Source organism: Pongo abelii, chromosome 3 (assembly GCF_028885655.2).
Source record: "Pongo abelii isolate AG06213 chromosome 3, NHGRI_mPonAbe1-v2.0_pri, whole genome shotgun sequence".
In the NCBI taxonomy this organism is placed as follows: Eukaryota; Metazoa; Chordata; class Mammalia; order Primates; family Hominidae; genus Pongo; species Pongo abelii.
Genome location: NC_071988.2, coordinates 179,310,323 through 179,332,124, shown reverse-complemented (window position 1 = coordinate 179,332,124; position 21,802 = coordinate 179,310,323). Strand labels below are relative to the sequence as shown.

The following is a 21,802-nucleotide window of genomic DNA, read 5'->3' as shown; positions in this document are numbered from 1 at the left end:
TATGGGAGGGAAATAAAGTTTAAATAGGTTAAATTTCAGGAACAAAATCAGAAACTACAAAGCAGAATCTCTTACCCTGAAAAACTCTTTAGTGGAGCCAGAGTCTAGTGTTCCATAAGCAATTTCTGTTTGCTTAGAAAGATCCTCAGCACTTTCGATGGGAGACACCATCCTCTCTACAGTCAGGAAGGCAGCTAAGTTAGCCGTGTAGGAGGAGATTATGATCAGGGTAAAGAACCACCACACACCTCCAACAATGCGCCCAGAGAGGGATCTAATAACAAGTATGAAATGGATTTGTAAAGTGAAATGAATGACCTAATAAAAAAACAGTTAACAGTATTATGCAAATATTGACTTATAGGGGAACATTTAATTTTATATTTTTCAATGTATCTACTAGTTAATGAAACTGGAAATCATTAAACATTTTGGGCAAGGAGTACAGAGTAGCTAAATTTAATAACATACACACAGGTCAAAATTTCTGATTTCTGGAAAACTTTCATAATTGTAATGCCCAAATAGTTTATGACATGAATCCCATAAGAAAGCAATTTCAAGAAATTTACAAATACTCATAAAAGTTTATCCACTCATCACGTAAGTAAACATAAACGAGAGAATGTAATATCACCAGCAAAGCTCATAACGTTTATGAACAAAATCAAAAATTAAAAAACGCATACTCCACAGATGTAACTTTAAACACCAAAGAAACCCTCCCTTTAATTCAATCAGTGAATTTCCAAAACAAAAAAGGCCTCAAATTTTGTTAATTTTGTGTATGTAAAACATAGGTATTAGATACAGTAGAGAAAAATGAGGAAAAAATAATGCTACAAGCAAAGATACCACACAAAATGTAACTATTAATGAATAAAAATCAGATGGCTTCAGAGTATGGATGGCTATGACCCTGGTCCTTTAAGTGTCCTGCTTAGAAAAAAATAAAACTCAAAGAAAACAAATTAGACATTTAAAAGTTTGTGAAGACATAATTTCTAGTTTGTCGTATAATAAAATAACAATATTTTTCTGACTACAAATTCTTACCTAAAATAGTATTTAAAAGCTTAATAGATTCCCAATAATTTACTTTAAAACCTGAAGTAGAGGAATACAGGTATAGAGATATAGAAAAAGATATATACTGTATTATTTTGAAAGATTTGATGGGATTCTGCACGTAACTAAGAATTTAAGTGATATTGACAAATCAATAAAACTAACCGTTTCTGTTGTCAATAACTCTGCTATGTCTAACAATTAGATTTGCTAGTGTGAATAAGTGATATTTCTAAAAATTTAGATCATGATTGGCAATTTATGATCTAAAGTTTCTGACAATTAACAGTAAGAAATAAATCTTTTGATGAAACATATTATAGATCAAACACTTGGGAAATATTTGTAGAATAAACCACTCAAGCAGTTAAGAAAGGAGAGACGCTAACTTAAATGAAAAGTTTTTTGATATAAAAACATCAGTTGCTAAAATAAAGGAGATAGAGAAAAATAGCAAGGAATAACGAAAAGAATATAATTAAGGGTCTTTATCACCAAGTCTGTATGAAATACAAAAAAATAAATATGAAAGGATGGAAAAAGTTAAACACTTCTCACATACATTCTGAAAAGGATATTAAATACATTTTACATTTGAAAAATGCCTTATGTAGACACAATCACTCTCAAAATGTTCACTATTTATCCAATATCAATGGGAAGTGTAGTTATATGACATGTATCATATATTTAAGAGCGCAGATTCAATACCTGACTGCTCAAATCCCTTAAAACAAAAGCTGATTACATGGTAATTGCTTTTGACTCTACGTATTGCATATTAATTTATGATATGTTTAAGAATCATTTTTGTGTCATTCTATTCCAGCTGTGAAAATTAAGGAAAGTTAGATGTAAGTTGTCCTCTATTCCAGTCCTTATATCAGATTTAATATGTCAACTGATTTAAAATATACATGATATCTAAAAATTTTTATTGGACTTATAAATAATTCAAAGGTGAAAAGTACTTCAGCTATTTATTATTTACTTTTAAGTATTTTTAAAGTATCAATTCATGTTTCTCAAAGAGTTCCTGAGAAATTATGCAGAGAAGGAAGTTCAATATTATTTCATGGTGACAGACAAAAATCACTTCTACAATTAAACGTAAAACTCACCCATTGGCATCGGCACTAAAGGAATAAAGAAATATGCATATGCTCTTATTTCTTTTTAATCCCTACTAAATCATTTTTAAGTGGTACACGTTTTTATATTCATTTGATTCCTTTAGGGTCACTGGGGACAATCCAGAAGCAAACAGGACAATAAAAATAACCTTTACAGCATATTGCTCTCATAGTTTCTGTGATTCTATTCTTCATGAGACCATGTCTTATAGTTAAGATATTCTAAACTTAATTTCAGACAAATGAGAAGTCACTTAATTTAATAAATAATTCTAGATTACAACTTAAATGTGTCCTATTAACATTAATAATATAGTTTCATATCATATTTTACTTGGAAAAGAATTATAATTTTTTTAATATTTAAAGACATTTCTAAAGTGATCTATGGAGGTCATGCTTTTTAAAAATGATAAGCTACTGTATTCTTCTCAACTAGGGTAACCATCATTGCATTCTTAAAAAATGATAGTTTTGTTCATTAAAAATCATTAACTTTTCCAATGTATTATGTTGAATTTTAAAATTCATATACAGCAAAAGTGAAAGATATGTACCTCAAATGTTTTAATAAAATAAATTTTTATCAAATACATTCTGAATGAAAAAATACCAATCAATAACAAGGAAAAATATGCTATCTAAAAATCTGTTTATCTTACCAGGAAATAAAAGTTACTACATGTGAAATTGTAGTGTCATGACTCATGAATGAAATCAAAAGCACAGAAAAAACATCTTAATTCAGATGCAGCCTTGATGAAAAGGAGAAGTCATCTATATGTCATGGTCGACTCTGGAATAATAGAGATTGCTGATAGGCCTTGTGCTCCAGCCCCTGTGTGCAAATAGGTTTCCCACTCCTTGACAAACACTGGATACCTAAACAACTATCTGCAGTGCCATCATGCCCAGGCGCAGGCAACTACCGGAACCCAGGCCAGACTGGGCTGACACGTCCTACTTCATAATGAACCCACATACACTTCTCTCTACTATCCAAAAGGCATAGCACAGGATATTATTGCCTTACATTTCAGAAGTAGGGTAACTTACTGCACTGTCCTTCTTACCAAAGGGTGAACCACTTCTTTATCATTTTGTGGGTCAGAATGTTCTCTGAGACCCCAATTTGGTTAGTATTTGCCTCCAAATTATTAGAAACTTCTCTGTATATCTTTAACTTAGATCAAATAAACTAAATACAGAGATGATAAAACTATGAATCTTATATATTTTGTCAGAGGTAAAAAAATATATATGTCACGTATGTCATGCTGTGCAAATTCCACTGGCGTATTTCTAATTCACTGAAGTCCCACAGGGAAGTCACAGGGAATCTAGTGGAACTGAGATTTTTAAAATCTGTATAATTCATAAAAATGTAATTTTTTTATCATTCCCACTATAATTACCTACTATCAGAGAAGTAAGCTATGATAATTTCTGCCTACATGATGTATTTCCTTTATCTTACTTGGTGAAATATACTAAAAAGATTGCAAAAGATGCAAATCTTTGAGCTTCTCATACAGTTTTCTTAAATTAATCACTTGTTATTCTCAAAAGTGATTTTAAAAATTTACAATATAATAAAATTGTATCACGAAAGGCACCGCTCCACTAGTTATTAAGATATCCTGTAAAATTGAAGAAGGGTAATAGAGCCCAAATTAAAATGAGCCAGTAGACTGATAATCATTTTGACTTTAAATGTTAATCACACTAGAAAAAGCATGATTTATTCCTCTGAAGAGCCAAACGTGGCTATCATTCTTATTCATATGTGCAAAATGAATAAAACCAATAGGCACTTTGTGGTAGATTCATTATAATTAGGCATTCTAGTGCAGGGATTTAACATATCATAATGAGATTAAAGGTAGGTGAGTTTATTCCGTGTGTGTGTATTACCATTCGACATGGACAGGTTTTTTAATTAATGATTAGTCCCTTTCAGGCATCTGTGGGTAGTTGAAAATGTGCTATTATATTAACCCAGCAACCTCACCTAGAAAAAAAATAAATTTTATAATATCTCTCCCATACCATTTCCATGAGCTAATGATGGGAAAATAAAAGAGATGAGATGTGTGCCAATGAAGTTTCTCTAACAAGGTGTTACTTTGCAGTTAATAAATAATGTTGCCCATTTTCCCATATACAGGTCTGTGGATCAACACACAGATGACTGTAAAATGAGAATATGCAGCAAAAACACGGTACCCCTCCAAGAAGGCATGGAATGATAGGAACCTTATGCATTTTATAGCCTCTCCATGGTGTGTATAATTTCACCAAAGAAATAGATGAGCAACATTCGAAGAACATTGTTCAAATATTTCACAGACTTATGCCGAAGCTAAGAGGATGTCCTTCAAGAGTCTTAAACTGCTTGGACAGGAAGTCGGCAGCTGGTAACTTCTTTAGGGTGAATTCATAAACACCATGAATGTCCACTTGAGACCTAAAATGCACAAAGTTGAAGCAGGTGAGTAACCAACCTTGGCGAAATATCGCATCCTTGCTGCATAAAGGCACCCAAGGAAAACCAGAGACTATTAAAAATCCCAAATTCATTAGTTGATTCACTACTTTGTGTTTCTCTTCCATCTTCAAACTCCTCAGTGTGCCACTCGTAGGGGCTAAATCTGCTGACCAGGAATAAAACTACACTGACCCCAATGTAGGCAAAAACAATGCACATCCAGATCTCATAGGCTAAAGGATCAAGAAAGGAAAACACTCCTGGTTTGGACTTCTGAGGCTTCTTGATCATGATAGATATCCCGAGGCTCATGAAGGGCTTTGAGAAGTCAATCACCTCTTCTCTCACAAGGGTAATAGTTAATGGAGCAATTGCAATATCAGCTTTCTGTAAGGGAAAAAAAGGAAAGTAATAGTACCTGGAGTCATGGTGAAAAGGGAATCGTGGTTATGTCACTGGATCAAAGAAAAAGGAGAGGAAATCAGAAAAATGACAATAATTTTTTCCTTGGTATAGTCCCAGCAAACGATAAACAAAAAGGAATTATTCTCTGAATGCCCCTCCTCTTTATGAATACACAGTATACCCATCTGGCTTGACTATGATGCACTGCATCCATGCATTTGCAGCCTTTTGACAATACATATGGCCCATATGCCTCAAGAGAGATGAAATGCTTGTCTCAGTTAATCTACATGTCTACTTCTGGCTTCAATCTTAATCTTTCAGATGTTCACAAATCAACAAGATAATGTTTCTAGAGTAATGTGGGAAATCAACAACCTCAGATATATAGATACTTCACAGCGAGAGGAAGCAGTCTGTCAACAACAATTCAAATTGAATGACTTTATCTATGAGAAGAGCTATACTTACCCCATATACAAGTTCTCCAACCATCCCATTCCAAATTTTCGTGTCTGCATCCCTGGCCCCATACTTGCCATCACCAACAATCGTCAACTTGTACTTGAACCCACAATGTTTGGCGATTTCTGCAGCCAGGTCAACACAGTAGCCCTCATAGCGCTCATTGCCTTCAAGCATTTCATGATTTTTCTTCATCATAACATACGGAGATTCCTATATGAAAAGACTTTGCTTTAGCTGATTAAAATATCTATGTTAATTATGTACTCTCACTGAATCAAATCTTCTGGTTTAATTATTACCCGTTAGCCAGAGTGAATGAAGAATATAGATAGTGAACACTCAACAGTAGAGGAATAATTTAAGCATAATGCTTCCCCCCAGAAAGCCTCGGAATGTCTATCACTATAATTCATTAAGATGGCTTGTACACAAGCATACTGAGTTAACAAGACACTCAAAATCACAAACTCTTTGTATGTTCTCTAGCCATGTTTGTCATTACTAGGACTTAGAGCAAAATATTACTGCTCAACACCTATTTTATTCAAGTTTGGATTCACCACACCCTTATCCTTGATTAAGGTTAAGCCAATCCCAAAACCAGCATTCACCCAAAACCCTGTGTTACTGCTGTCCCAAAGATAAGGTTCATGTGGAAATCAGGTTCATGGCCAGTGATACACAAACTGAAAGGATCATTGTCATGATGATGTACTGATTCTACCCCCGCAGGCTTCAGGTCTCACTTCATCTGTGAGATACAATATCCTAGAATGACGCTACAAGGATAGCTAGAGAGTAGCTTCCCCCTGTAAACATAAGAAAAAGGAAGCAAGAAAAAATGAATCAACACAGTCCAATATTCTCCACTGGAAAGTGGCACTGAGGATATTTGGGGTCTCAATGAGATAGTTCCTCTCAATGGCATGATAAAGGCAAAAATCCTCAAATGTCTAATTTGCACATATCAAGAGATTTTCAATTGCCTACCAATGTTTTAATTCAAATCCCTTATCAATCTGTCTATATCTGCTCTCAATATTGTTAGGAGAATAAATCACACCAATTTACAACTTCACTGCTAAGGCTATTTTTTTTTGTAAAAGAAAATACAACAAAATATTTTGTCACAAAATTCTGTCCTATAACGAACACCATTTTCTCCATCTCATTTCACCAACAGCTTGTCATGCTGATCCACATCTCTCTTCCATCTATCCAAAGCCTGGGTGTTGAAGATCCAGTTCAAGTTTTCCTTATTCATTCAATATGCATTTATTGTGTACTAGCTATGTGCCAACCAGTGCTGAAATTTGGAGTAAAAACAAGGGAAATAATCCTTATCTTTAAGGAGATCATCTTTCATTAGATAGAATAAAGACAACTCGACATCATCATGAAATCATGTAACAAAGGGAAAGAAAGAATTTACACAGTATTGGGTGGGAATGGAAAAGTGAAGAACTCGCAGAAATATGAGGAACACTCTTCAAAACATTCCCCAATTGTTCACTGATGTAATCACCAGGGTAGGAATTATCTGTGTAAACTGTAGCATTCCTTAAAGAAAATGGGGAACATTTTCAATGCTTTAGCTAGATCTTGTGTATTCCTTTTAACAGAGTAAATATGCAATAAATGATTAAAACATTGCAAAAGAAGCAAAACAGATATTATTCTCCTAAAATATAAATAGCTACTCCTGCAGATATTAGCCATAAGAAAATACAAAGTAAAACATGGCATATGTAGCAAATTACCAAAATTGTGGTGACAACAACAGTCTTATTCTCAAGCCCAGAGGTATCATTTCCAGAAGGCAGCTCAGTAAGAGTAACAACCATTTTGTCCACTTCACTCCAGTAGCCAATCTGGAAAAGGTTACAGCAGACAGACGTATGGATAAATGACTGGTCTATTAGCAAAGCATTTAATTATTTTCAAAGCCATGTCTGAATCTGAAATTAGACCCACATTTACTGGACTTGTGCTAAACAGAAATGTCTTTTATATATGTGAATCTAACAGGAATAAAAAGAAGTATTAAAAAATTCCTAAAAATGACTTTCTCTTCATATTCACTTTTCGTATTTTCTAAGAGTAATTGTTTGGGAGTGATCATATAGAAATGTAATTAAAATCCAAATAATGACATTTTAGCCTAAGCAGCTAAAAGGTTGATGTTGAATTGAACAGTTACATGCATATTTGCACCAGCTACTTTTTGTCTTCTGAACCGTAAACCTTCAACAACAGTTCTTTCTCTTTTCATTAAAGACTTCCACTTCAGTCTAAAAAATTAAAGTTCAACAGCTCTACCTACAATTGTTTTTAAAATTATAATTCAATGTTACTTACCAGAAATAAACAGACTTTAGGAAAAAAAACCTTCAAAATATATCTGTTTCTGGAAGTCGTTAAACTCTACGTGAATATACATCTCCAGAATTCTCTGGAAGGGTGAGCTCATAGGCTAGCTAACTCACCTCCTCACATATAACTGCCTTTAAATCACTAAGGATTTACCTTCCGGGGCCCGTTAGTTTTGAGCTCCATGATGTTAATTGTATAGTTTATTCTTTTTCCATTCTGGTCAAACTTTATATTTCCTGAGAGACCTTCAACCTGAACCTAATGAAGAAATGGGAAAGGAGCAGAGTTATATATTTACTTCAACCAAACATATACACTGTACAGATTACTTTAACCAGCTGAAGTCAAGAAAACTACATCAATAAGGTTTGTTTCTCTCTTCAACCTACCTTTGTGTTGTTAGAAAAGAACATTGCCTGTATATTAGATATAAGGAATAAGACAAGGATGACTAATTTAGCAGGAAGAAAACATTAATGGTCATATTAAGTCACGTTAACGATTATTTTGAGTAACTGACCTGTTTGAGGGCCCTTTCTATTTCTACACCTTGTCCCCAGGGCACTGCTGGGTTCGCCAGACAGTCTCCCGCATTCCCCCTTCGGGAGATTTCAATTCTTTGCTTCCTTAGGTTGCGGAAGGCTTCAGTCATCACTTGAACGGCATCATAGGTCAGAGCAGAAGTATACTGCAAAGGATCACACACAATTCATAAGAACGGGAGAAAATTCAGAAACTCACCGCACCCCAGCAATCAAGACTGCAGTTGCTCAGCACACAATACCATTTAAAAGTCCAAGAATTTAAACACAATTTCTGCATCTAGAAACCTAAGAATCGAAGAGAAGCATTACAAAACATGGGGACTATGAAATGTGCTCTTGACTCTAAACATTTTCTATTATGTTAATATCTCAGCTGTTTCAGGTGAGACCTTTTCATAATAATTGTGTCAATGTTTATTTTTCTTTTTTTTTCTAACCTGCTTCTTGTTACAGCCTCACTTTATAGCCTGCTATGGTGATATACAAAACTATAAGATTAACAATTAATATTTCTTTACAGTCTAATGAGAAATTCATTTGTCAATGCAGAAGGAATAGGGATTAGTTTCAGGATTCTTAGTCTCTAATTCAACCCTGGTCATGCTCACACTGATCTGCAGTGGTTTTAGGGGTGTCTACTTAGGCTCCCCTAGGCAATTCTGATAATCAAGTAGAAGAACCACAAAACTTCATAATTTCTATGCCCCCATGCCTCCATGCTTCAATAGTGTATGATAACATTAGTTCCAAACTTACGGTATTCAGATCCCAGTGGGACAGCAGAATTATTACAGGTTCTAGGGCCAAGCAGATTAATACTACATGTGTACCAGGCATTGTCAGTGTCTAGATAAGTAGTAGTATGTGCATGTATCTATACTACTGTTTGCCAAATGGATGATGCTGTCAGTTAATGATTAATTACATTTTGACATTAAAGTTTTACTGAATGTTGAGAAAATTTCTGTCATTATTTTTCAATCTGTAAGTACTAAAAGTATGGTGAAACTTGGGAGAAAAAAATGCAATACTGTACCATACTGACTTTGTGACATGCTAAATTCTTGATCACCAATCCAAAACAGGCACTCAGGATTCCCAAATAATTCTACTCACTTCCTTAGTATTTCAGGTCTTTCACTCTCAAAAATGATAATTTCATCTTTGTCTTCTCCAAATACCCAGACCTCCACACATTTCTCTTTCTCTAAATTCCACTGAAAACCTTGCCTTCCTTGTCACTGAAAAAAGATAAGCCATCTAACAGTAACACCACTAAGCTCCCCATACTCTGTTGTTCACCGGAGACGACAATACAGGACATCTACTTAAGAAACGACTTCTTGAAGCAAATAAGAAATATCACATCGAGATATACCTGCTTCGCTTGTATGTTTCTATTCTAAAGGAAAAAAATTGATTAATTTGTTTTTATACCGTGATAAGATTATTGCCAAAATAATTCTTACAATTATGTCTAGGTCTCTGAAAAGGAAATGTAACCTAAATTGCATAAGTCAAATATTTTAAAATATTACAGTTTGTATGGAAATTATGATCATAGCTAAAAGCCAACATTTTTGACTTAGCTTGCTCACATTACTAAGGGAAAGCTATAAAGCTGTCTACTAAATGTGTTTGAGGTCTACAAATGTGGGTTAACTACATTATAAAAATATGATTAGCTTGAATGAATTGAAAGCATTTAGATCCACGTAGCATATTATGAATATGATTCAGAGCATGAACACAGTAAGAGTAAAATTCCTTTCAACCTTTTTCAAATACTCAAAACTAATCAAGTCTTAAGCCTATTACCATTTTAAATTAAAAGTCACAATCATAGAAACACAATTCTGGTCTGAGAGAATATCAACAGCTTCTGTATCCAGAGTTCCTTTTTGCTTATGTTCTGCATGTGTGGCTCATTTATTTTTCTTGACAAATATGTTCATATTTTTGATTGGATAGTTAAATATTTCAGTTTTATTCTACCATTCATTAAACTAGATGTAAATTAATTTGAAAGGAGCATGATGGCAATGTAACTATCTCCTTTGAAAACAAATGCTTCATCTCTGCCCCTATGTTTATGTTCTGTGAAATCCCTCAGCTGAGTTGGAAATTTATATTTCAGTGGAGGACCATTTTGCTTTGCAGTGCTATATCACAATCGCATCATAGCCACACATTAAGAAGAAATCTGGGAAATCGTTTTTACAGTCCATTTTCCAAATGTGCTTTTTACTTTGCTTTAAATGTATATTTATTGAGACCTATTTTTCAAAAATAAAATGAAATATGCATTTTAGACATGTTTGTTATGTCCAATAGTCATCAGCCAAATCAATCAATAATACGTTACTGTAATCTCTGATACCAGAAAACAGTATTCTAACATCAAAAAAGGGGGGAATGAAAAGAAGTTCTGTGTATAGCTCAAATTTAAAGAACATAAAAGAGGATAAATAGGCTACAGTATAAATTTTCATGAGTTATCACAATGACGGGCACCTTTTTCTAAACATAATATCTACATCAGAATAAAATTTAAAAAATATATATTCAAAGAAAAAGTACTACAAATTAAGTACTATTAAAGTGTTACGATATTTCCCATGAATGGCAACTTTCAGAAATTTTCTTTAACACTTGCATGTAGTTGACTATAGTTTAGAAAGCATTGCATTTAGCATCAGAAGACAAGGCTCAAGCCCAGATTTTACTATTTACTGTTCTGTTGCCTTGGGCAAGTGAACTAAAGTATTATTGTCTAAGGTTGTTTAGTAAAATAAGGAGAGCAATGCTTCTTCTGTCTATGTTGTAAGAGTGTTGAAAAGGAAGGTAGGGAAAAATATTCATGTTTACCTAGTTCTCTTTGTGACAAGCCTGAAGTAGACAGTTTCCCAGTAAGTCTAAAAAATCCTATGCCACAACTGTTTTCATTCCAATTCCATAGGTGAAGATTCCAAGTTATAAACTTTCATTTCACCCAGCTTCACAAAAAATGTGTGGCAAAAGTGGATTTGAATCCAGATCTCTGTGATTCCGAGGTAATTATGATGACCAAGGGCCCTGGTTTTCCTCGATTGTCACAATTTTGCAAGGAAAAGTCTTGAGTCCCAGGAACCTTTTCAATCCCAGGTACACTGGGATGGTTAGTTACTTTGTTTGGCAAATACTGTATCAAATAAATAGATGTATAGTAAGTGAGAAGCTTGATGAGTTGTAAAATATGTTATATATGTAAGTTATTGACCAGTAGGTTTGCATTATTTTCTTCTTTTGTTACTATCTTGATGCAAAACTAGTTTGTTTTTACAATGTTTTGAAAACCACTATCTCACTCCACACAAAAGGGTTCTGTGATCTAACAAGTACAGAAAATGATTTTCACATTGACATATTATAGACCCTCAGAAATCCCGCAATAACAGTTTACTGTTTAATTAGTATTTCCCAAACTAATTACCAATTTTGAAATTTCTTTAACATCAATTATTTTCCATAAGAATAATGTTTTGTGTAACATACTTCGGGCTGTTAAAAAGTTTTATGGCCTGGTACATTTTATGTACTCATTTCTAAAATAGCCTCAATTATTTAGTTAAAAAATTATTATACATTGAATGATATTCCTCTGGAGAATCTTATGCAATATTAATTCTCAGTTTCATCCTTTTACAAAATAACTTAAAACAGGGTCAAAAATTATGATTTCTAGGAAAGATAAGTAAATCTATAAGAAAAATTTTAAGAAATTTTTTTTTAAGATAACCAACAGTGACCAAATCAAATAGGGCCATAAGACAAATGAACAGTATGAGGAAATGTATTATAAACTTAAAATTATTCACTTGTCTTAATTTCAAATTCAACTACAGTCTACCCTATGGAAAAGAGCTGTCTGTGATAAGGTCATCTTTAATTTACTGTACAGCATATTGAATATGTGCCCTTTGAAACTTCACTGCATAAAGGCATAAAAATCTTCATAAAAACCTTAGTAAGCACACAAGCTCTATCACATTTTCCAAGGGTGAAAAGAGAGCTGCATTGGCAAGAAACCTAAATTAACATCTTTTATTATTCTCCACAAATAATAAAATAATTTTAATCTTCTGTGAAGAAAGAGTCTTCATGTAAAAGGAATAAATTTAAAACAACATATTTTGCCTAAATTACCCAAATTGGCTATTAATCTTTACTGAAAATCTTACAGATTAAGAATTTTATATTCAGGAACTTTAGATTACTTAAGAATTCAAATTTTCAGATAAAGCTAATCAGATTCACCAAGACAGAAAAAAGATGCTGAAATCAAGGCATTGTCTAGTTTTGATTCAGCCATAGGTAAAGACTTCCTTAGAAGCAGATCTTTTATTTTGTTGGTTGAATAAATCCCTCTCCCTGACTCTCTACTTCCTAGAAATCTTATAACAAGGTGAAAGTTCTTTATTTCTTATGATCTATGAAAAACAAAGTATACATTGTCCAGAGTAATTTAGGATTCAATTTCAGCACCTGTAGATCAAAGATGTCTGCCTACCTGCAAGTCACTACAATCTCTAAGAGACAGAGGCACCACTTGAGATGTCAGAGATTTGGCAAAAATTTGAAATGTTAACAATGTTTTATTGAGGGCTTAAGTTAGCACTTCACATAATCATGGTATTAGAGATTTGCAGGAAACCTAAGAGTTTACCTATACTTGTTCCCTTTACAGATAAAGAGGTATGAAAATGAGATGTGAGACGCCCTGAATTAAATTATAAATATTAATAATACATTTTTATTTTTAATGGTATGATATACATATTTTTAAAATTCATGTTTGCAAAATGAACAATTTTATCAATATCAAATTTATAAGTTTATTTCAGTCATTTACACACTTTTTAAACTATAAAATACAAGGAATTAATATGTCAAATTTCAAACTTCCAGGTTGTGTTGAGCAAAATGCTATAATATTAGGAAGAGTGAACGCCCTTCTGCCAGCTGTGGTTTGGACAGTTAAAACACTCAAGAAGCAGAATTAATTCTATTAGGCCACTAGGGTACTATTTAATGCACGACACTAATTACTGAACTGAAAAAGATTATACTATTTTCAGGCAGATCTAATAACTCTCTTAGGACAGCAATTAAGAAAGTTTGAGTCTGCGTGTGAAGTTGTTTCCTGACTAAAATGAGATTCTTGTGGGAAAGCCATTATTTAAAGTGCCACACAAATGTCAGCCACGGATTATTGCTGAATTCGTTAACACCAGTAGGAGACTGAAGACACAAAAGTTGAACAAAGGTTATTATGTGATAAGATAGAATGGCTAGTCATACCTTACACGATGTTGGAGACATTAAAAATACTAAAAATCAGTCTGAAAATAGAAATATTCATGAATTATTTTTGAGATAGTGGGAAATATCTTTATACTCTTTCTCTTTAAAAAAATTACTTTTAAGGAAGATAAAATGACTGTTTTAATGTTCCCATGTAAATCCTGGTGCTATGATGGGTCAGGTCAGATAACTACATTAACTTTACATTTTATCAAATAAAGTAACTCATTGCTTTTCTGCCAGGGCTCAACAAGAGAACACATGTGGAAATCTATGGCAGAACCTAAATCATATTTCATCATGATAATAATGTTATATTTTTTCCTTTAATTATTCAATATTTTCCAAATCATTCCTCTTCATCCCTACAAATATCTGTTGTGTGCTTACTCTTTGCAAACCACTGTGTGAGATTTAAGGCTAATGAGATACAAATGAGACAGATTTCCTTTGAAAGGCTTATTTGTAATCCACAAATATCTCTTGACTGAATTTATATCAGTATATTACCAATGAATGATTATGATTTTACAATTATTATTTCATTTATGAGGAAATTAAGAGAAATGGCAGAGGTAACAAATCCATCTATTTCCCTCCATCCCCATGCCACAACCACAATTAAGACAACCATTGTCTCTTGTCTGACTGTGATATCTTCCAAAAGCTTCCCTGCCTCCACCAGTGCTCCCTGCAATCTCTTGTCATCAGGGCAGCCATAGTGATCTTCCTGTATCAAAGCCATGATCAGCACTCTCCTCTTGTAGTTCCCTGTTGCTCTTCAAATTAGACAAGAAAATCCTTAATATGTCAACAAGGCATAAAACTTCTGGACCTTACACAGTTCTAAAGTATGATTTCTCAGCATTTCTTCAAATCATTTCTGTTCAACCTCTAGCCTTATGGAAATATTTATATTTTCCTTGCACTGGAGATGTTATATATCCTAGTTTCTTTATCTGGAATCATTGTTCCTTATGCTTTCTCCTAACTCCTACTTCTTCAGGTCTCCAATTCCATATTGCTCCCTTTGAGAAGCCTTTTCTTACCTCCAGAATTAGGATTAGGAGCTTCTTATAGGTGATACCACAGTACCTTTTCTTTTCTTTATTTGTTGATTCAGGAAGTCTCTATTAGATGGTTACTATGTATGAGGATTTATTCTAGGAGCCTGGGATATATCGATGAATTTTTTTTTAAATGGCACTTACTTTCAAGTAGGAGGAGATAATTAACAGTGAAATGAACACATAAATGATAAGAACAGTAAACTAAAAGGTAAGAATTGGGAAAGCTGGATCAGGGAAGGGTGATGCCCAAACCCTGATGGTGGCAAGATTGCAGTTTTAAATACATAGCCTACTATTGCCTTACATGAGAAGACAGGATTTGAAAGAGATCTAAGGAGTGCAGGAGACTTAGCCATGCAAATATTTAAGGGGACAACAGTGAAGAAGAAGAAACAGCCAGCTCAAAGGCCCTAAAGTAGGAAGTTGCTTGGGTTGGTTGAGGAACAACAAGGAGGCCAATGTGGCTGAAACAGAGGGAGCCAGTGTACAGAGATGTGGCTCCATGGGACTGGGTGACAGGGACTCTTAAGACGACAGGATGACTTTGGCTCTTTTACTCCAAGGGAAATGGAGAGACATTGGAGCATTTGGAACAGAACCACAATATAATCTATTTATACTTTAAAAGGACCACAAAGATGGAAGATAACAGGGGCAGGGGTGAATGGAGGGAAATCAATTTTAGAAACTGTTGTAATAACCCTATGATGGTAGCTGGATTTAGGTTGGCTGCAGAGAAAGTGGTAGGAAGCGAGGCAGTGCTAATGGGGTTTTCTGATACACAGGATGTATATTATAAGAGAAAGCGAAAAGTAAAGGACCAAGGTTTTGGTCTAAGCAACAACTGAAAGATGTAGTTGCCATCAACTGGGTTAAGAAAGACCGCTGAAGGAATAGTTTCCAGAGGCTGAGGAGGAAGTAGTAGAGGAAAATCAAAAGTTTAGTTTTGAATATATAGGTTTAAGATGGCAATAAGACAACCTCCATCAATGCTACAATTTAATTGTTGGTTTCTAGTCTGAAGACTGTAATCTCCTTAAGGGCCAGAACTTTGTCTTTTCTCTGACACCTAGAACAGTGCCTGCTGTGGAGTAGACAATAAATATGTGTTGAGTAAATAAATGAATTAATAAATGAATGAATGAATGTTGCCCCGAATAGCAAATTAGTAAAAGGGAATCAGACCTAAAATCTCAGTGCCATGACTTGTTATTTTTTGTATAGTATGTAAGAATGAAGAAATTTAAACATTGCAATTTATATTTGGTGGTTATTAAAATATGTTAAATATTAAACCTTATTTAAGATTTTATTTTTATTTACTGAATAAAATTTATTTTAATTTGAAAACTTTGGAAGCTGATTTAACTTTAGGGGAAGATGAAAACGTTGAACAATCATTTATTTATTACTCCCATGATTTGATATAATTTCTATAATTCCTAAACCCTAACTATGGAAAGAATTTGGTGTATTGAACTGTATTTTTATAGATTTTTATGCCAATAGCACTAGTTTTTATTGTTGAGTAGTAAAATGTGATATGAATTTATCAGGCAATGTATCCAATTCAGTCGATCACCCAAAAGACAACATCAAAGGCCATAACCTCTTTGTAAACAATCTCGTTCGAAGTATTTCACTCCCCTTCTGTAAGCAAATAATACATTGAGACTATATTCCTTGTTTATGTTTAGAGGATGCTATATAATCTCCTATATAGTTTTTCTTCCTCTCTTCTGTCTGGAAGCAAAAATAATTATGAAAGCATGCTCTTGTCGTTACTACCTTCCACATCTGTTGACAATTTAAGGACCTTACCTCTTGCAACTTCCATAATATGACCTCCCTCCTCACTGGTCCCAAATATTTACATTTTTGCAGTAGCAACAAATGTGCATTTCCCTGGATCTGTCATGCTGTTGCCTTACTTCGAGTCTCTGTACGTTTTGCACTTCCCCAAGCAACTTCCCACACTTTTCTTCCTTCTCAACCCTGTGCAAAGCCTTGCACAGTCATCCCTCCCTGAAAAGCCTTCCTTGACCTTCCTGCCAAACGTTGTCAAAATCATGGCCAAGAAACTGACATATTTTATCAATCTATTATATTTGCTGGTTGATATGTTCGTCTCCTTCTTTAGGCTGGATTCTCAAAGACAGGATTCATACATTTTTCATTTCTTTATATTTAGTTTCTGACTTTCTAGTACATAAGCAATACATTTCTTTGTTAGGATAAACTTCCTCCCCAAACACATTCTCCCCACAGATTTTCAGTAATTTTTATCGAGCTTCAGGGACCTCATAAAATATGCCTCTGGGTGGAGTTACGGGGATTATAAAATGTTAAAGTTGGAATACACCTTTGAAATTGGCTGAAATTCTCTCATTTTAGGAAATGGCTGGGAAAACAAATTAGCCCTTATAGGCACCTATGTTTCTAAAGCTGTGCTAACCCTTTGCAAGTGTGATTTAATCCTCACAGCAACCTGGGAATTAATGGTCATTACTGCATCGTACAGATGAGAATCCTGGATCCAGGGTCAAATAGTGATTCACAGCCTAAGTTTTAAAACACATTAGTCTAGGTTCTTTGAAACACCTCACAATGAAGCAGCATAATGATCTCTCTGAAAATGGGCAGAAGCCACCAAAACGGAGGCATTATGGAGGGGAAATGCTACAGCAGGAAGGGAGCAAGAAAGGTCACATGCAGGTTCTCAACTCAGTGAAATCTGGCACTAGGTTTTGGCAAAATTTTTAACAGAATGCATTGCCAAACATCTCTCACACTGCAAATACACCTTGACATGAACTTGAATCATGATACGACTTCTAGGAGAAAAACATAATTTCATTTTGCTTTCATCCTTCTCCCAGCAGGCAGCAGTCGGGGGCAACACAATGACTAACAGAATATTCGAAAGGAGCATGCTGGCTCCATTTGAGGATAACATCCACTCCATCAGAGAACTTACATGGCACCATCTCTGAATGGACGGAAGCCTGCAATTCCACAGAATGGGATCGGCAGTTAGACCTCTTCTAGGCACAGATGGATACATACGCTGACACCAACTAAGGCTCTGGGTGTCCATCCACCTGCTCAGAAGCCTCGTTATGTGAAAAGTACCTCCCCGATATAAACAGTACGCCTTTTTGTTTTTTGGTTTTTTTTTTTTGAGACGGAGTCTCACTCTGTCGCCCAGGCTGGAGTGCAGTGGCGCGATCTCGGCTCACTGCAAGCTCTACCTCCGGGGTCCACGCCATTCTCCTGCCTCAGCCTCCGGAGTAGCTGGGACTACAGGCACTCGCCACCACACCCGGCTAATTTTTTGTATTTTTGGTAGAGACGGGGTTTCACCGTGTTAGCCAGGATGGGCTCGATCTCCTGACCACGTGATCCACCCACCTCGGCCTCCCAAAGTGCTAGGATTACAGGCGTGAGCCACTGCGCCCGGCCACAAATACTGAATCTCAACTAAAGTCACCAAACAGGAAGTCACCTCTTTTGAAAAAAAACTTACTTGGTGTTATTCTTTAAGATCTTACGGAATGCTTTTACAAAATTGACTTAAGAATTAAAAGATCCATTTATAAATCCGAAAGTAAAGAACTTCAAAATTTCTAATCCTTTTCTAGGACCAGTCTCATAGATAGACATGTACCTATCATCAAACAACATCTCTATGATGCATACTCAAGTACAACTGTGAGAGCAACTGAAACAACACTGTCCTGCCTGGTTCATATACAATTGCTTTATAGTTCACAAACAAAATTACTATACAATTTTTCAACTTTTGCTCTTAATTTTCATAAAGAATGTGAACATCATCTTAACTTTCAACCCACTCACTCTTTAAACTACCCTTAGCCAGCTTTTAATCTTAACTCTGCTCTCAATAAGGTTACCAACTGAAGGAAAAATACCTTCCTGTCAACAGCAGAAATATTGACTATTTGGAAGTAAATTCATGCATGCGTTTGTATACCCAATAAAATGCATCAAATAAACAAGTGAAGACCTCATTGTGTCCAAACCCATGGAGAACAAAGATCAGTCTGTGTAGCTGTTATACCTGAGGAACAAATAATATTTAGCATTCAAGAATTTTTTGTTTGATTGCATAAAGCATTACAGTTATGTTTTAATTATTAAGGCAAATTGAGATTTTTATCTTCTTTTTAAAGTGTTCAAGAGACCAGGCTACTCATCAGCTGTTATTTTATACACACACACACACATACACACACACACACTCTCTCTCTCTCTCTTTCTCTCTCTCTCTTTGTGGCCATACATTTACTGACTGAACTAAGAACTGTCTGCAAGTTGGCTTTTTGAAGATTAGGAACAAACTGACACCTATTGTTCTTTAATTTATTTGCAAACATAATATTCTAAACAGCAGTCAGGGTAAAATTGTCCCTTATTCTTCAGGTCTCAGCTTAAAAATTCCCTGCCCCTCCATGTCACTAAGAGTTTGCTGTTCCTTCATGGCATTCTTCTGTCAATGCTTTTGTCTTTCTTCCATTCAACTGTGAGCAGGGACATTATCCCTGCCTTTTTATTTACAAAAAAGTGTCTGGCTCAGAATCCACTCAATAAAAATGCCAAATGGATTAATAAATGAATGAATTTATTTATTATAAATTATCATAGGTGTAAGGAAGCAGAAAACACAAGAGTAATACAGTAAAGCTCTAATAGCTTTACTTAAACTATAAAAATGTGAAAAATATATTTAGCATTCAATATATTTGCCATATTTTGAAATGTGCTCTCTACTTCCTTTATTATTTTCTCCTTCTTCCTTATTTGCCAAGGCTCTTCTCTCTCCTCACATATGAAAGAAAAAGAAAAGACAGAAACCAAAGCAAACCTTAATTGTCGTTGTGTGTGCTCCAGGGTATTCTTTTTCTTCCAGTGTTGACCATCTTTCTATAAATTTAGACACCAATGAATCATCATAGTCCACTATCTGAAATCCAGAGACATTTGCACCTCCAAACTGGATTTTTAATAGGTCTCCATCAGTAAATCCCTAAACATAGAACACATTGATATCACGCTTTTTATTTGAGAACCAAATGCTACTTAACATTTACCAAATAACTCTATACATCGTGGTTTTAGATATTTCAAAGAATATATGAGATATAACAAGCCTGCAGAAAATGTCCCATGTATTTATCAGCCAGTGTTCTTCATCAGCACCTAACACCACATTAGCATCATAGTGGTTCCCTAATCAATACAGGTTTACTGATGGATCATCTCATGAAACACTCATGGTTGTACCTACATAAATGTTCTCCACTTTATTGAGAAATCTTCCATTGATAAGGACTAGGTTTTACTTACTTGGTCTACAACGGAGAACCACCACGTGGTTACAGACACTTAATAACATTAAAGTAGTTCTCGAAGAACTACAACCTTGTGAGAAAGTTACTCCTGTTTGAATTGCTTCTTCACTCAGGTGACAGGAACATCTTCAAAATGAGGTACTAAATGTCCAGTCATTATTTGAGAACAATTAAACAATTTCACATTCAACCGGAAGCTAATTTTATAGAATATATTAAATCTTAAAAAAATTCTCTTGTGTTATTGCAATGAATTCAGTCATTACTAAAACTATTATGTGATATTTACATTGATTTCAAATATTGTGCTGACATGAATTTTATCAATTTGATAGTATATCTCTCTCAAAGATGAAATTAATTTCCATATATCACAATTATAAATGTTTTCACATTTCACAAATATTTATTCTATCTTATTGCACACAAAAGTTAAAAGTATCCTAAATTAATTTTGAATTACCACACCCAAAAATTTAGGAGAATCTTTTCTTTGTTATTGATATTAAAACATGCATATTATTATATTATTTAGCTGAAGGAGAAGGTAATTACTTTTTATTGGCTCACAATTTTGTTTCTGTTTATCAAGATAATGCAAATAGTGAAAAAAGGTATATAACAAAAGGGTCATATATTCTGTTTTACCCTAGGTATGTTCCTGTTAAGTTGCTTCAAAACATTCAATTTTAATATATTTGCTTTTCACATATTTACTTCTTACTTCTGCATGACACATTTTTATTGCTCTTTCTTAATTTATCAATTTTAGAAATTTTATTGAGTTTTTGTGTATCTGACGTGAGTATGTAATTTGCTTACATGACAAAACCATTTATCTTCTCACCCATTTTAGTCAGTACTTAGTGTTTACGTATTTATAACTCTAAATGTTATTCAGAGCAAAGCCAAATAGTGTACTAGGATTGCATTTCCTTTCTCAAACATGATCTCAGCCCATGTTTATAATCATGTCCCATTTTTTCACTGCTAGAGATTTCTATATGCCTATCCCTATTTTTTCCAGTGCTTCCATGAAGACATTTCATGCCTATGAGTAAAGCTTTTTAAAAAATAAAATATTCAAACATATCAGGTACTCTGTTTCAAATTTTTCTTGAATTTTTAATTTCCAGGAGACCCCCTTCTTAATGCTGGAATTCATTATGGAACCATGGCTTTGTAAAGAATTAAATCTATAAGGGTAGTAAGGTTGGAGAAATGAGAACTGGATTTCCTTATGACCACTTCTTCATCACCTTATTTACAAGTTACCCTTTTCAGCGCTGTTGTAAGGGATTTAATTACAGACTGTGTTTTAGGAGCCCAATCAAGCATTCAGCAATTCCTGAGGAAATTAATCAATAATATTATCTGCAGATTTTTAAAAAATCTTCTATAACCACCTATTATAGAACTCATCACAACCTGAACAGGGGGAAGGAAAGGAAAGTCTCAAGAGTTTGGAAGATGAAAGCCCTTCAACTTTGGGTGGCATTGTTTAATTTTGAATGTCAGTAAAATTTCGAAGTGTCCT

General features: G+C 34.3%; 1 protein-coding gene across 8 annotated transcripts in view; it reads right to left on the bottom strand.

The window, feature by feature from the left end:
* Window positions 1-21,802, bottom strand: part of GRIA2 (glutamate ionotropic receptor AMPA type subunit 2) — a 142,081-nt gene that overhangs the window by 24,445 nt on the left and 95,834 nt on the right. For all 8 annotated transcript variants that reach the window (XM_054554633.2, XM_054554635.2, XM_003776541.3 and 5 more), the window contains exons 6-12: window positions 19,779-19,940; window positions 8,456-8,623; window positions 8,089-8,193; window positions 7,323-7,433; window positions 5,566-5,772; window positions 4,706-5,076; window positions 76-274 (exon numbers count right to left, since the gene is read on the bottom strand). In XM_054554633.2, coding sequence (XP_054410608.1) covers window positions 76-274; window positions 4,706-5,076; window positions 5,566-5,772; window positions 7,323-7,433; window positions 8,089-8,193; window positions 8,456-8,623; window positions 19,779-19,940 — 1,323 coding nt within the window. The remainder of the gene's footprint in view (window positions 1-75; window positions 275-4,705; window positions 5,077-5,565; window positions 5,773-7,322; window positions 7,434-8,088; window positions 8,194-8,455; window positions 8,624-19,778; window positions 19,941-21,802) is intronic.